The sequence below is a fragment of the Macaca nemestrina genome, chromosome 8, assembly GCF_043159975.1.
Source record: "Macaca nemestrina isolate mMacNem1 chromosome 8, mMacNem.hap1, whole genome shotgun sequence".
In the NCBI taxonomy this organism is placed as follows: Eukaryota; Metazoa; Chordata; class Mammalia; order Primates; family Cercopithecidae; genus Macaca; species Macaca nemestrina.
Genome location: NC_092132.1, coordinates 131,249,943 through 131,266,042, shown reverse-complemented (window position 1 = coordinate 131,266,042; position 16,100 = coordinate 131,249,943). Strand labels below are relative to the sequence as shown.

Genomic DNA, 16,100 nt, shown 5'->3' with positions numbered 1-16,100 from the left:
TCCTCCTTGCCTTCTGCCATTATTGTGAGGCTTCCCCAGCCACGTAGAACTGTAAGTCCAATTAAACCTCTTTCTTTGTAAATTGCCCAGTCTTGGGTATGTCTTTATCAGCAGCATGAAAAAACAAACAAACAAACAAACAAACTAATACAGTAAATTGGTACCAGTAGAGTAGGGAGCTGCTGAAAAGATACCTGAAAATGTGGAAGCAACTTTGGAACTAGGTAATAGGCAGAAGTTGGAACAGTTTGGAGGGCTCAGAAGAAGACAGGAAAATGTGGGAAAGTGTGGAACTTCCTACAGACTTGTTGAATGGCTTTAACCAAAAGCCGAATAGTGATATGGACAATAAAGTCCAGGCTGAGGTGGTCTCAGATGGAGATGGGGAACTTGTTGGGAACTGGAGCAAAGGTGATTCTTGTTATGTTTAAGCAAAGAAAGCAAAGAGAGGTGACATTTTGTCCCTTCCCTAGAGATCTGTGGAGCTTTGAACTGGGAAGAGATGATTTACGATATCTGGCAGAATAAATTTCTAGGCAGCAAATCATTCAAGGGGTGACCTGGGTGCTGTAAAAGGCATTCAGTTTTATAAGGGAACAAGAGCATTAAAGTTTGGAAAATTTGCAACCTGACAATGTGATAGAAAAGAAAACCCATTTTCTGAGGAGAAATTCAAGCTGGCTGCAGAAATCTGCATAAGTAAGGAGGAACTGAATGTTAATCCCCAAGACAATGGGGAAACGTCTCCAGGGTGTGTCAGAGGTCTTCATGGCAGCCCCTCCCATCACAGGCCTGAGGGCCGAAGAGAAAATAGTTTCGTGGTAGGAGCCCAGGGTCTTCTGCTGTGTGCAGTCTAGGGACTTTGTGCCCTACATTCCAGCCACTCCAGCTGTGACTAAAAGGGGCCAAGGTACAGCTTGGGTTGTTGCTTCAGAGGGTGTAAGCCCCAAGATTTGGCAGCTCCCACATGGTGTTAAGCCTGCAGGTGCACATAAGTCAAGAACTGAGATTTGGGAACCTCCACGTAAATTTCAGAAGATGTATGGAAATGCCTGGATGCCCAGGCAAAAGTTTGCTGCAGGGGCAGGGCCCTCATGGAGACCCTCTGCTAGGGTAGTGTGGGAGGGAAGTGTGGCGGAGTCCCTACTGGGGCACTGCTTAGTGGAGCTGTGAAAAGAGGGCCATCGTACTTTAGACCCCAGAATGGTAGAATTGCAGATCATTTACACCGGGTGCCTAGAAAAGCTGCAGACGCTCAACACCAGCACATGAAAGCAGTCAGGAGGGGCGCTATACCTTGCATTGCCACAAGGGTGGAGCTGCCCAAGACCATGGGAACCTGCCTCTTGGCATCAGTGTGACCTGGATGTAAGACATGGAGTCTAATGAGATCATTTGGAGCTTTAAGATTTGACTGCCCTGCTGGATTTCAAACTTGCATGGGGCCTGTAACCCCTTTGTTTTGGAAAATGTCACCCATTTGGAATGGCTGTATTTACCCAATGCCTGTACCCCCATTGTATCTAGGAAGTAACTAACTTGCTTTAGATTTTATAGGCTTATAGGCAAAAGGGACTTGCTTTGTCTCAGATGAAACTTTGGATGGCAAACTTCTGAGTTAATGCTGAAATAAGACTTTGGGGGACTGTTGGGAAGGCATGATTGGTTTTGAAATGTAAGGACATGAGATTTGGGAGGGGCCAGGGGTGGAATGATATGGTTTGGATGTATTCTCACCCAAATTTCATCTTGAATTCCCACATGTTGTGGGCGGGACCTGGTGGGAAGTAATTGAATCACAGGGGCAGGTCTTTCCCATGCTGTTCTCATTACAATGAGTAAGTCTCATGGCATCTGATGGTTATTATAAGGCAGAGTTTTCCTGCACAAGCTCTTTGCTTGCTGCCATCTATGTAAGATGTGACTTGCTCCTCCTTGCCTTCTGCCATGATTGTGAGGCTTCCCCAGCCACATGAACTGTAAGTCCAATTAAACCTCCTTCTTTTGTAAATTGCCAGCCTTGGGTATGTCTTCATCAGCACCACATAAACGGATTAATACAATTAGCTTAATATTAAGACCAGAAAAGAACCTCACAAAGAAAGAAAACTACAGACTAATGATTCTTATGAAAATGGTTGCAAAAATCTGCAACAAAATACTAGCAAGTTGAATCCAAAAGCATACAAAAAGAATCATATACCAGGATCAAATAAGTTTTATCCTAGGAATGCAAGATAGGTTCAACATCCCAAAATAAATTGATGTAACAAATTATATCAATAGAATAAAAACCAAAAGTCACATGATTATCTCAAAAACACAGAGAAAGCATTTTACTAACTCCAACACCCTTTTATGATTAAAATCACAAAATAAGAATAAAAGTGAACTTCCTAGGTCAGGCGTGGCGGCTCATGCCTGTAATCCCAGCACTTTGGGAAGTCGAGGAAGGAAGATCACGAGGTTGGGAGATCGAGACCATCTGGCTAACACGGTGAAACCCCGTCTCTACTAAAAAAAATACAAAAAATTAGCCAGGTGTGGTGGCAGGTAGTCCCAGCTACTCAGGAGGCTAAGGCAGAAGAATGGCATGAACCTGGGAAGCAGAGCTTGCAGTGAGCTGAGATCGCACCACTGCACTCCAGCCTGGGCAACACAGCAAGACCCCATCTCAAAAAAAAAAAAAAAGTGAACTTCCTCAACCTGATAAAGAATATCTACAAAAACTCACAGCTAACATTGTAATGGTGAACAACTGAAAGATTTTCTCCAAAAAAGATATCTGTTTTCACTGCTTTTATTCAGTATCATGCTGGAGGCTCTAGCCAGGACAATTAGGTAAGAAAAAGAAATAAAAAGCGTCCAGATCGGAAAGGAAAAGGTAAAACTTTCTCTATTTGCAAATTATATGATCTTATATAGAGAAAATCCTAAGGAAGCCACTATAAAAGCATTAATAATAATAAGCAAGTTCTGCAAGGTTATAGAATACAAGATCAATGTATGAAAATAAATTATATTTGCATACACTCAAGATGAATCCTAAAATGAAATTAGGAAAAGGTTTTATCCACAATAGCATAAAAAAGTATTAAATATCTAGAAATAAGTTTAACAAAATCAACCCAAAATTTATAGTCTGCAAACTACAAAACATTATTTTTAAAAATTAGAGGTGATCTAAATAAATTTTTAAAAACTCATGCTTTTGGATCAAAAGCCTTCTCATTGTTAAGATGTCAATAACCTCTAAACTGAGCGACAGGTGCAACACAATCCCTGTGAGAAACTCAGTTGATTTTAGAAATTGGCAAGCTGATCCTAAAATTAATATGGAATTTCAAAAAGCCCAGCATAAACAAAATAATTCTGGAAAAGGAAAACAAAAAAGGAAGATTCATACTTCCTGGTGTCAAAACTTGCTACAAGACAGTGTGGCACTGGAAAAAGGACACATATAGATCAATGGAAAAGAATTCAGAGTCCAAAAATATACCCATACCTTTATGGTCAATTGGTTTTTGACAAGGATGCCAAGACTATTTAATGGAAAAAATCATCATTTCAATGAATGGCAACTGGATAGCCACATGCAAAAGAATGCAGCCGGAATCTTATCTGATGCCATTTATAAAAATTAATTGAAAATGCATCAAGAGTTAAGCTACAAAACTCTTAGGAGAAAACATGGGAATAAAGATTCATAACCCTGGATTTGGCAAAGGATCAATAAGTATCTGTTGAACAGAAAAACCAGAAACTGTAGAAAACACAAAACTTGAAGAACATGGAAAAAGAATGTTATTGATGAATTTTGAGATGATTTTTGTATATGGTATATGGTAAGGAAAAGAGAGGTGTCAAGGATTAGAGATCAGTCTTAGAATGTACCTGGTGGACACAACTCTCCCAAAGGACTGTGTTCCCATTGCTGTGTGCCGACTGATTGATCATGAACTTTGATGATTGCAGCTGAGCCAGGTACGACCTATGGGGACAAAGCAAGGACTGGCATGAGTGGCTTCTAGATCTTACCCATTACAAGATCAATCTTACATTCCATTCCCCCAACCCTCCAAAATTAAATAGAACTTGCATCTTTCTCCCAGTTATGAAACTCAACCATTTGTTTGTACTCAAATTTGTCTCTTTGTCCCCACCCCTGCCCAGCCCTTGGCAACTACCATTCTACTGTCTGTTTCTATGAATTTGACTACTGTACATACTTCATATAAATGGTAACATACAGTGCCTTATGTTTTTCTTGTGGCTGTCATATTTCAATTAGCATAATATCATCACGATCCATCCATGTGGTACCATGCATTGGAATTTCCTTCCTTTCCATTGTGTGTATATATATCATATTTTGTTTATCCATTCATCTATCCATGAGCACTTGGTTTGTGTTCACATCTTGGCTATTATGAATAACGCTGCTATGAACATGGGTTCACAAAATCTCCTTGAGCCCCTTCTTTCAATTCTTTTGGATATATACCCCAAGGTAAAATTGCTGTTTTATTACAAGAGTTGTATAATTCTTGTAGATCTTAGACTTAGAGGCTGCATATGAAAAGTCAACAGTTACCATCCTACTCAATAGTGAAAGACTAAAAGTTTTTTCTCCAACATCAGGAACAAGACATGGAGGCCTCCTTTTATCACTTCTATAGTATCAGAGTAATGCGGGGCCTACAGAAAGAGTTAGAAAGTGTTCCCTCCAACTCAGTTTCTTGGAAGAGTTTGAGGAGAATTCATGTTAGCTCTTTAAATGTTTGATAGACGTCATCATTGAAGCCAACTGGTCCTGGGCTTTTCTTTGCTGGGAAGTTTTGAATTATGGATTCTATCTCCTCACTATAGCTGTGTTCAAAATCTCTATTTCTTCATGATTCAATATTGGTGGGTAGTGTGTTTTTAATAATTTACCAGTTTTATCAATGTGATCTACTTTGTTGACATGCAATTATTCATAGCATTTTTTATAATCCTTTGGATTTCTGTAAATTTGTTTGAAATGTCCCCTCTTTCATTTCTGATTTTGGTTATTTGAGTTTTCTGTCTTTTTTCTTAGTCCATCTAGGTAAAAGTTTGTACATTTTATGGATCTCTCCAAAGAGCCAACTTTCAGTTTCTTTGAGTTTCTCTGTAGTTTTTCTATTCTCTATTTCTGTTATCTCTGATCTAATCTTTATTACTTACTCTTTTTTTCCTGATTTTGGGCTTAGTTTGCTCTTCATTTTCTTTCCTTTCTTTTTTCCTTTTTTTTTTTTTTTTTTTGGAGACGGAGTCTCGCTCTGTTGCCCACGCTGGAGTGCAGTGGCGTGATCTTGGCTCACTGCAAGCTCCGCTTCCTGGGTTCACGCCATTCTCCTGCCTCAGCCTCATGAGTAGCTGGGACTACAGGTGCCCGCCACCACACCCAGCTGTTTTTGTATTTTTAGTAGAGATGGCGTTTCACTGTGTTAGCCAGGATGGTCTCTATCTCCTGACCTTGTGATCCGCCCACCTCAGCCTCCCAAAGTGCTGGGATTACGGGCGTCAGCCACCATGCCCGGCCGTTTGCTCTTCATTTTCTACTTCATTATGTAAAGGTAGATTGTTGATTTGAGCTATTTTTTAAAATGTATTTACAGCTGTCATTTTTCATTTTAGCACTGCTTTCATATATCCTGTAAGTTTTGGTATATTGTTTTCGTTTGTCTCAAGATACTTTCTTTTGAAACATTTTTTAAATTTCCGTAGGTTTGAGGGTACAACTGTTTTTTTTTTTTTTTTTTTTTTTTTTGTTACATGGATAAGTTCTTTAGTGGCGATTTCTGAGATTTTAATGTGCCTGTCATCTGTCTCAAGATATTTTCTTTTTTGGGGGGGTGGGGCCTCCCGAGATCTGCCCACCTTGGCATCCCAAACTGCTGGGATTAAAGGCATGAGCTACAGAGCTCAGCCTCTCAAGATATTTTCTAATTTCCTTTTTGATTTTTTTTTATCCATTGGTTGTTTTAGATTTTTTAATTTTCACATATTTTCAGATTCTTCAGTTTTCCTTCTGCTATTGATTTATAATTTCTTTTATTGTGATTGGAAAAGATACTCCATATTATTTCAATTTTTAAAATTGTATTAAGGCTTGTTTTGTGGCCTAACATATCGTGTGTTCTGGAGAATGTTTCATGTACCCTTGAGAAAAATGGATATTCTCCTGTGATTGGGCAGTGTTCACATACACACAGACACACACACACTTTTACTAATGAGGGTTATATGATGTGTACATTTTTTAAAAAGCAGGATACTGAATCAAATATTAAATAATGAACTTCAATTTTTAAAAGGCACCTTACAAACTGAACCCCAAAACAGTCTGTCAATGTCCCATGAAATACTAGAGTCAGAAAAAGATGAAAGAGCAGTATAGTTATTCAGGACAGGATTTCTGTACAATAAATTACATCATAAAGACAAGTGAAAACCACTGGGGTCTGAGGATTAGCTGGTAGTAATGTACTGATGCTTACTGTCTGATATTGAGGGTTGTATTGTGGTTATGCAGGAGAATGTTCTTATTTGTTGGAAATACCCACTCAAGTGTTAAAGGGTGATGTGCATTCTGTGGGTGGCTTGCTCTCAGGTGGTTCAAAGCAAAGCGTATAGTATAATTTTTGCATCTTTTCTGTAACTGGGAGATTCTTTTAATTACAAAGTTCAATTAGAAAAGGAGGAGCAGGGAGGCCAGGTGCGGTGGCTCACACCTGTAATCCCAGCACTTTGGGAGGCCGAGGCGGGCGATCACCTGAGGTCAGGAGTTCAAGACTAGCCTGGCCAACATGGTGAAACCCCATCTCTACTAAAAATATGCTGGGCGTGGTGGCGGCACCTGTAATCCCAGCTACTCCGGAGGCTGAGGCAGGAGAATCGCTTAAATTCAGGAGGCGGAGGCTACAAGGAGTTGAGGTCGTGCTACTACACTCCAGCCTGGACAACAAGAGCGAAACTCCCTCGGAAAGGCCAGGCCAGGCCAGGGAAGGGAGGGAAGGCCAGGCCAGGCCAGGCCAGGGGTGGGGAAGGCAGGCCAGGCCAGGCCAGGGGAGGGGAAGGCAGGCCAGGCCAGGCCAGGGGAGGGGAAGGCAGGCCATGCCAGGCCAGGCCAGGGGAGGGGAAGGCAGGCCAGGCCAGGCCAGGCCAGGCCAGGGGAGGGGAAGGCAGGCCGGGCCAAGCCAGGGAAGAACGGAAGGGCAGGCCGGGCCAGGCCAGGGAACAACGGAAGGGCAGGCCGGGCCAGCCCAGGGAAGAACGGAAGGGCAGGCCGGGCCAGGCCAGGGAACAACGGAAGGGCAGGCCGGGCCAGGCCAGGGAACAACGGAAGGGCTGGCCGGGCCAGGCCAGGGAACAACGGAAGGGCAGGCCGGGCCAGGCCAGGGAACAACGGAAGGGCAGGCCGGGCCAGGCCAGGGAACAACGGAAGGGCTGGCCGGGCCAGGCCAGGGAACAACGGAAGGGCAGGCCGGGCCAGGCCAGGGAACAACGGAAGGGCAGGCCGGGCCAGGCCAGGGAACAACGGAAGGGCAGGCCGGGCCAGGCCAGGGAACAACGGAAGGGCAGGCCGGGCCAGGCCAGGGAACAACGGAAGGGCAGGCCGGGCCAGGCCAGGGAACAACGGAAGGGCAGGCCGGGCCAGGCCAGGGAACAACGGAAGGGCAGGCCGGGCCAGGCCAGGGAACAACGGAAGGGCAGGCCGGGCCAGGCCAGGGAACAACGGAAGGGCAGGCCGGGCCAGGCCAGGGAACAACGGAAGGGCAGGCCGGGCCAGGCCAGGGAACAACGGAAGGGCAGGCCGGGCCAGGCCAGGGAACAACGGAAGGGCAGGCCGGGCCAGGCCAGGGAACAACGGAAGGGCAGGCCGGGCCAGGCCAGGGAACAACGGAAGGGCAGGCCGGGCCAGGCCAGGGAACAACGGAAGGGCAGGCCGGGCCAGGCCAGGGAAGGGAAGGGAAGGCCAGGGGAGGGGAGGGGAGGCCAGGGGAAGGGAGGGGAGGGGAGGGGAGGGAAGGGAAGGGAAGGGGGAGAAGGAGCAGGAGAAGGTGGAGGACGAGAAGGACGAGGCTGTTAAAAATAGCTTAGGCTGAGCTTAGTTTGACTGCTCCCAGGATTTAAAAGAGATCAAATGCAACCCCTTTCTACATAAAAGTCTCTCTAGTATTTGGTGACAGTACATTAGTGTCTGTTCCTCAAACTCTGTTTCTCTTTTCTGCTCTCACAGTCCTATTTCCTTGTGTAGTACCTGGCTTGTATCTTGTGACCTGCTAGAGCCACCTGTTAGTTCTAGTAGTTCTCTGCAAATGAAGGTAGTCCCATTCCTTCCTTCCCAATTATTCTGTCTTTCTCTCCTGCCATACTGCATTGGCTAGGACCCTGAGTTCAATGCCAAATGGATATGATCTACAGGAACATGCTTGGAATTGGTCCTAATCATGGAATGAACGCATTCAATATTTTACTATTTTAACAGATGTTAGCCATAGCTTTTATACATGCATTTAATCAGTTTTAAGGAAGTTCTCTTCTGTTTCTAAAGAGAATTATTAAATCATAAATGGAAGTCAAAGTTTGTCAAATGTTCTTTCTGCTTCCATTGATGTGTTTATATAGCTTTTCTCCTTCATGCTGTTAATATCATGAGTAGCATTAATTTTCAGATCTTAATCCAACTGTATTCCTGGAATAAACCCTACTTTCTTACAGTGTATTATCTTCTTAGAGAATTCAATTGGCTATTGTTGAATTAAGGATTTTTACATCTGTATCTATAATAGATATTGATCAGTATTTTTCTTTTTTTGTAACTTCTGTCAGATTCTGGTATCAGAATGATGTTTGCCTTTTAAAACAGTAAAGAAGTTTTTCCTCCTTCTTTTTGTCCTGAAACAATGTGTCAACTGTTGGTGTTTCTTCCAAAAATATTTATAGAATTCAGTGAAATGACATGGGCCTACAGTTTTCATCATGTGAGCATTTAAACAATGAATTTCGCCAGGGAGGGTGGCTCACGCCTGTAATCTCAGCAGTTTGGGAGGCCAAGATGGGCAGATCACCTGAGGTCAGGAGTTCAAGACCAGCCTCGCCAACATGGTGAAATCCCACCTCTACCAAAAATACAAAAAAATTAGCTGACCATGGTGGTGGGTGCCTATAATCCCAGCTTCTCAGGAAGCTGAGGCCAGTGGTCAGGCTGGTCTCAAACTCCAGACCTCAGGTGATCTGCCTGCCTCGGCCTCCCAAAGTGCTGGGATTACAGAGATGAGCCACCTCCCCCAACCAGTTTAATACTTTTATTAATTTAGTTGATCATTTAGGAGAACCAACTCTTGGCTTGCTGATTCCTTTTATTGTTTGAATTCTATTTCATTGATTTCAGTCTTATTATTTCCTTGTCATCTTGGTACTACCTTTGAGTTTAATTTATACTTACTTTACGGGTGAGTAATGCAGACCTCTGAGTCATTGATTTTGATGCCATTCTTCTTTTAATCCTTAAGAACTTTACTGAGATATACTTTATGTATCATATAATTCTTTAAATATATTTACAGAAGTGTATAACCATCAATAAAATCAATTTTTGAACATTTTCATCATCACCCCAAAAAGAAACTCCAGGCCAGGCACAGCGACTTACGCCTGTAATCCCAGCACTTTGGGAGGCTGAGGTAGGTGGATCATGAGGTCAGGAGTTCAAGACCAGCCTGGTCAACATGGTAAAACCTCATCTCTACTAAAAATACAAAAACAAGCCAGGTGTAGTGGCAGGCGCCTGTAGTCCCAGTTACTCGGGAGGCTGAGGCAGGAGAATCACTTGAACCCAGCAGGCAGAGGCTGCAGTGAGCCAGGATCATGCCACTACACTCCAGCCTGGGCGACAGAATGAGACATCATCTCAAAAAAAAAAAAAAAAAGAAAAAGAAAAGAAATGCTTTGAATCCTCTTTTGATTTCATCCATGAACTATGAGTTATTTATAAATATGTTGCTTAATATTCACATTTTGGGAGTCTTTCTAGATTTTGTTATTGCTTAACACTTTAACTTCATTAAGATTAGAGAACACATTTTATATAATTTCCTTCGTTTTAAATGTTTTTAGATTTGATAGTTCATAACATGGTCTATCTTGGTGAAGTACCATGTTCATAGAAAAGAAGGTATCTCCCATAGATGTTGCATGTGTGCTCTATAAATGTCAATTAAGTCAAGGTGGTTGAAAATGTTCAGATGTGTTATTTTACTGTTTTCATCTGATCATTCTATCAATTGCTAAGAAGGGGGTGACATGATCTCCCTTTAATCCTTTTGAGCATTGCTTCATGTATTTTAAAGCTTTATACACACATTTATGATCATTATGCCTTCTTTTTTTTTTTTTTTTTTTTTTTTTTGAGATGGAGTCTCGCTCTGTCGCCCAGGCTGGAGTGCAGTGGCCGGATCTCAGCTCACTGCAAGCTCTGCCTCCTGGGTTTACGCCATTCTCTTGCCTCAGCCTCCCGAGTAGCTGGGACTACAGGTGCCCGCCACCTCGCCCGGCTAGTTTTTTCTATTTTTTTTAGTAGAGATGGGGTTTCACCGTGTTAGCCAGGATGGTCTCGATCAACTGACCTCATGATCCGCCCGTCTCGGCCTCCCAAAGTGCTGGGATTACAGGCTTGAGCCACCGCGCCCGGCCTCATTATGCCTTCTGATGAATTCTTTTTTTTTTTTTTTTTTTGAGATGGAGTCTTGCTCTGTCACCCAGGCTGGAGTGCAGTGGCCGGATCTCAGCTCACTGCAAGCTCCGCCTCCCGGGTTTACACCGTTCTCCTGCCTCAGCCTCCCGAGTAGCTGGGATTACAGGCGCCCGCCACCTCGCCCGGCTAGTTTTTTTGTATTTTTTAGTAGAGACGGGGTTTCACCGTGTTAGCCGGGATCGTCTCTCGATCTCCTGGCCTCGTGATCCGCCCGTCTCGGCCTCCCAAAGTGCTGGGATTACAGGCTTGAGCCACCGCGCCCGGCCCTGATGAATTCTTTTTGTTTGTTTGTTTGTTTTCCTTTTTTGAGACGGAGTCTGGCTCTGTCGCCAGGCTGGAGTGCAGTGGCACAATCTCGACTCACTGCAACCTCCGAATCCCTGGTTCAAGGGATTCTCCTGCCTCAGCCTCCCTAGTAGCTAGGATTACAGGCGCATGCCACCACACCCAGCTAATTTTTGTATTTTTAGTAGAGATGGGGTTTCACCAAGTTGGCCAGGATGGTCTCTATCTCCAGACCTTGTGATCTGCCCCGCCTCAGCCTCCCAAAGTGCTGGAATTACAGGTGTGAGCCACTGCACCCGGCCTGAACTCACTTTTAACACTAAAAATAGTGCCTTAAAAAAAAAAAAAAAAAAAAACAACCTCTGCTAATAGCAAGTGAAAACCTGCCAATAAGCTCTTGGTGACTCTGGACCTGGGCAGTCCCCAGCCTTCTGTTCAGCTGTTCTTCCCACCTCTCATAGGAAACATAGTCTATGAAAGGCTGAGGACATCACATCCGCATTAGTGCAGGCTTCCTAGAACCCACATTACTCATTCATCCAAGGAGGGCACATCAGCACCTGGTGACCACACTGTGCAAGGAATCGTGGAGCATCAGGAACAACGCACGACCTTCCCTTTCCTTAGGACAGTTCCAGTTCACAGGGAGATGAGGCACAGCCATCAATACCCCGAGTCATGAGGGGCTACCCTGGCAGAGGTGACAAATACCATTGGTGGCAGGACACCGGTAGACATAGAGGGAAAAGTCCACACAGACAGGTTCCCAGGCAGAAAGGAAGTCAAGGCAGCGGGGGAGGGGAGTCAAAGCAAGCGATGCTGAGACGCAGCTCTGAGGTTTGTGGGCGTCTCTGATTGAGGGAGATGGAAGGTGAGTCAGAGAAGTGAGGTTCTCAGTTCACAGATTTGGGCTCATGGGGGTGTGAGGGTGTGTGTGTGTGTGTAAGAGCAGGAGAGAGAGGTCTTGTTCCAGGTCTTCTCCATAGACTCTCCTGACCCTGCCTCTTCCTGAGATGAGTCATTCACCAGGGGGTTTCCTTGCCTTGTTCTTCCTGGACCAGTATTGTGTTAGGCTGTTTTAGAGGCAAGTTTGATATTCACACTGTGATTTCCTCCTTCAGGCATAGACACCCTAAAAAATGCCTTGTTGATCTTAAAATGAGCAACTCAGAATTGTTCTGAGGTTGGCTGTGGTTGGAAATCTGCTTCCTTTGAGTTTTTGTGGCTTTTTTCTGTCTTTGTTCTTTTGGTATAAAAAGACCCCTGGGTTAAGAAGCAAGCCATCTGTCTTGTAGTCTCGGGCCAGCCTCATGGTCTGGGGTAAACCACTTCTTCTCTAAACACGTTTATCATTCTGGAAATAAGAGGTGGCTTTAAATGATTTCTCAGGGATCCCTAGCTGTGACCCAGTGCTAGGCAAATGCAGGCCTCATGAACAAGCACCAAATACTCCCCTGGGAAAGGTCAGCAGAACCCAGTGACCCAATCACTGCTGCTGTCCCCGAGGGTCGCTCATCCTCCTGTCCAGTCCCTCCACTGAACGAATGTTCTGCGTCTCATGCTGCTCATCTAAAACAAGGACAATGAGGGTTCCTGTACAGTCTGGTTGTATGAGGATTAAGTGTGTTCATATGTGTATAAAGTGCTGAGAATAGAGCTTGGCACGCACAAGTACTGCATTTCAGCACATGCTGTTGTTAGTACAATCATTACTCTCAATGTTGATTTTAATGAAACCACGTCCTCCACGCCAACAATACCATGAACTGGGGCCTTGCAACCGCACAGCCTCCCTCTGCCAGAGCCACGTAGGGAGGAATGGCGTCCCTGGAGCCGGCACAGCCTCTCTGGAGGTGGGGGGTGGGGGAGGTGGCCCCCATGCTTCCTGATCGCCATTTAGGTCCCTGGTGACACCTCTTGCACCAGACTCTGGGCTTCAGGGAGCAGGATTGACACAGGCAGGACTCATTTGTCCTCCCACCGGCACCAGGCGCAGACATTCTCAGAGTAAAGGGCTCATCATCTACTTCCTGGGTGAATGACTTTTCCTCCAAGCCCATGAGGTGAGCCCAGTGGTGGCCTCAGTTCACCGCCTCAGGTCACAGGCTCCAGGCCCCAGCACAGGGACGGGACCCCAAAGAACCCTGTGGACTCTGCTAAGGAACACCAGGAGCTCCCAGAGGCCAAGTGCAGGGCAGAGATGTGGAGAAGCAGCTGCTCGGAGGACCTTAGCCCTGCAGAGGCCAAAATATGGCTGCTATTATACAGAAGGGGAGGGCGAAAATGCTACAGACATGGCTCCAGCAGATTATTTTTGCTACCATCCAAGTGCTGAAACCACTGTTAAGGATAAAGTCTTAAAAGCAGTCAGAGAACAAAGATCTCCCCACAGACAAGCCAGGTGAGAGGGGCCGCCTAAGCCCAGAGAAACCACAGCAGGAAGAGGCAGTGGCAGAGGCCCCACCCCAGCCGGTGCTGCTCCCCTCTCCTCTTCACCAGGACGGTTCCCCTTTCCCTCAACTCAGTGCTGAGGCCAACAGCAGACACGGGGTGAGGGGGTGATGCACTTAACATGACCTAAGCCATACAAATGTATTACCAACAAACTCCAATGACTTAACTTTGAAATTTTCTTCATCTAAGTTTTTAAAGTGGTCATTCCTAGTTTCTCTCATTCCTACCAGTGCCCTGGACAGACTTGCCTACGGCCAAGTGCACACACTTTCCACCTCTGAGCTGCACACACTTTCCCCCTCTGAGCTGTGGTCCCCTCATCTGTAAAATGTGATGATTCACATCCCCTCCTGGCCACAGGTGGGTGTCTGAGGTGCTGAGTGCACCCTGCTCTTCCCTACAAAGCAAACCCTTTCTCCTTTCCCCATTATCACAGATACCTGCCTGAGAATCCAGAAGAGCCCCTTCCCAGACCAACAGGCAGCTGCTACTATCAAGCAGGCCAGGTCCCAAATGCTGGGGACTTCCTCCTCTTAAATCTCATTTTCTCCCCAGACAAAAAGAGAGCAATAAGCCCCATCTCCCTTAGGTTAGGAAAATACCCTGAATGAAGATGTGCAGTATCTGGCTGGGAGCAGGACACCAACTGTCCAACAGCACAGGCTCGGAGCATGGCACTGTCCCCACTGTCCCCGTCCCTGAAAGCTGGAGCCTCGCTGCCCTGCCACTCCTGGATACAGGACAAGGATCAGAACTGGGACTGTGGCCTCTCAGTAGGGGCTGAGTGAGCAGCCATCTGCAGCCACGTGGATGGAGACCTCTCCTGCTCACTCTTCAAACTGCAACCAGTGCCGGGCGCCCACTAGAAGGAAAACTGGAAGGAAACGTGGCAGGTAAACCAGGCTGTGGCCCTGCAGTGCCATCTTTGTCCTCACTTGAAGTCTGGCTCCTCTGTTCCTCCACGTCCCCTCCCCATGGCACCCCACCCCATTCCTTAGAACCTTCTGCCCCAAGCTCAGGGAGCCCGTGCTGAGGTGCAGGTAGCAGCAGGTGCAGCCTCTGCTGGGTGGAGGACAGGTGCCCTGGGGATCCAGAGTCCTGAGTGAGTGACACCAGCCCTGAGAGTGTGATTTGTCCTCCTACATGACAACACACATCTGCCAACACAGACCACTGTGGTTTACACAGGGCCTCTGCAGACTTTTATATCTGCCTATTTTGTAGGAAGGAGCTGGGGCCACAGCAGAGTCACACAGTCCACTGCCAATACAGTGCACTGCAGTTTATACAGGGCCTTTGCAGACTTTTATCTCTGTCTTATTTTACAGGAAGGAGCTGGGCCACACCAGAGTCACAGAGCTGAAGAGGAGCACGGACAACTCTGGCCATCTTCAGCCTCCAGTCTCTGGGCTCTTTGACAGCCTGAGTGTCTAAGCTTCTGAGCCTTCAGAATTTCTCATTTCCTACTTTGATAAAGAGAGAGGCGAGGTGGAAGGACCTGGCACGGAGATTGGGCCAGCCTAGCACTGACAGAGCCAGGACCTGGGGTCAGCAACTGAGCTCAGCTCCAGGCTCATCTGATGTCATCCTGACAGCCTGAGGACAGAGACCTTATCTCCATTCACAGGCATGGCGGGTGGCAGGGACTGGCCCCGGCTGACCTCGGTTTCCCAAGTGCAGAGGTGCAACTGCGGTCTTCCCTGCTCCTTCCCCAGCAGTCTAATCTGGAAGATTAGCTCTAGGTCATCTACTCCCAGTCTCAAAAAACTCCTGGATCCTTGAAAATATCTAATAACACTGAAATAAAAAAGTACAAACATTGAGGTCTATCATTTTTTACCTCTTAAGAGTAGCAAAGAATGGAAGTTCCACGTAGTAAGGGTGCAGGGACACGGGCACGCTTGTGTATTCTTGGTGTGAGAGTAACATTGGTACAATCTTCTCCCGAAGGACAATTTAGCACTATCCAAACAAAATTCTAAATTAATGAGCTCATTGACCCAAGAATTCCTCTTTTAAAGGGCTGCCCGATACTCCAGAGAATATTGACACATGGACATATGATACATACAAGGGTTCTCACTACAATGCTGCTGGAATTAGTAAAAACAAAGGCAGGACATAATGTTAACAATTGCCCATAGGATGGAAGATTAAAATCAACTGTGGTTCACCCCATGTGTTTCACCCATGCACTAAATATTATGATGCTGTTAAAGAAAATGAGATACATGCATGGACTGATAGAAAACATCTGATGTGATTTGTTGTTCAGTCAGAATTTTTAAAAGCTAAAGTACCTATAAATGCACAGGAAGAAGGCTGATGGATGGTGGGATGAGAGGGTCCTGTGGGATGGAAGAAGGCCTTGGTGTCTGCTATGGGTCCTTTGTCCCTGCCAGGTCTCATGTTGAAATCTGAACCCCAATGTAGCTGGTGGGGCCTGTTGGGGTTTGGGGTGGATCCCTCATGAAAGGCTTGGTGCCATACCTGCCCCCTCCCACATTCCCCCAGGAGTTGTCACTCTTAGTTTCCATGAGAGCTGGCTGTTAGGATGAACCTGGCCCCTCCCGCTCCC

At 45.8% G+C, this 16,100-nt stretch overlaps 1 protein-coding gene across 1 annotated transcript in view; it reads right to left on the bottom strand.

Annotated features, from left to right (window-relative positions):
* Nucleotides 1-16,100, bottom strand: part of LOC105482149 (TNF receptor superfamily member 10a) — a 33,547-nt gene that overhangs the window by 15,226 nt on the left and 2,221 nt on the right. The window contains exon 2 of the mRNA XM_071068496.1: nucleotides 3,895-3,991. Within this exon, the coding sequence (XP_070924597.1) occupies nucleotides 3,895-3,991 (97 nt within the window). The remainder of the gene's footprint in view (nucleotides 1-3,894; nucleotides 3,992-16,100) is intronic.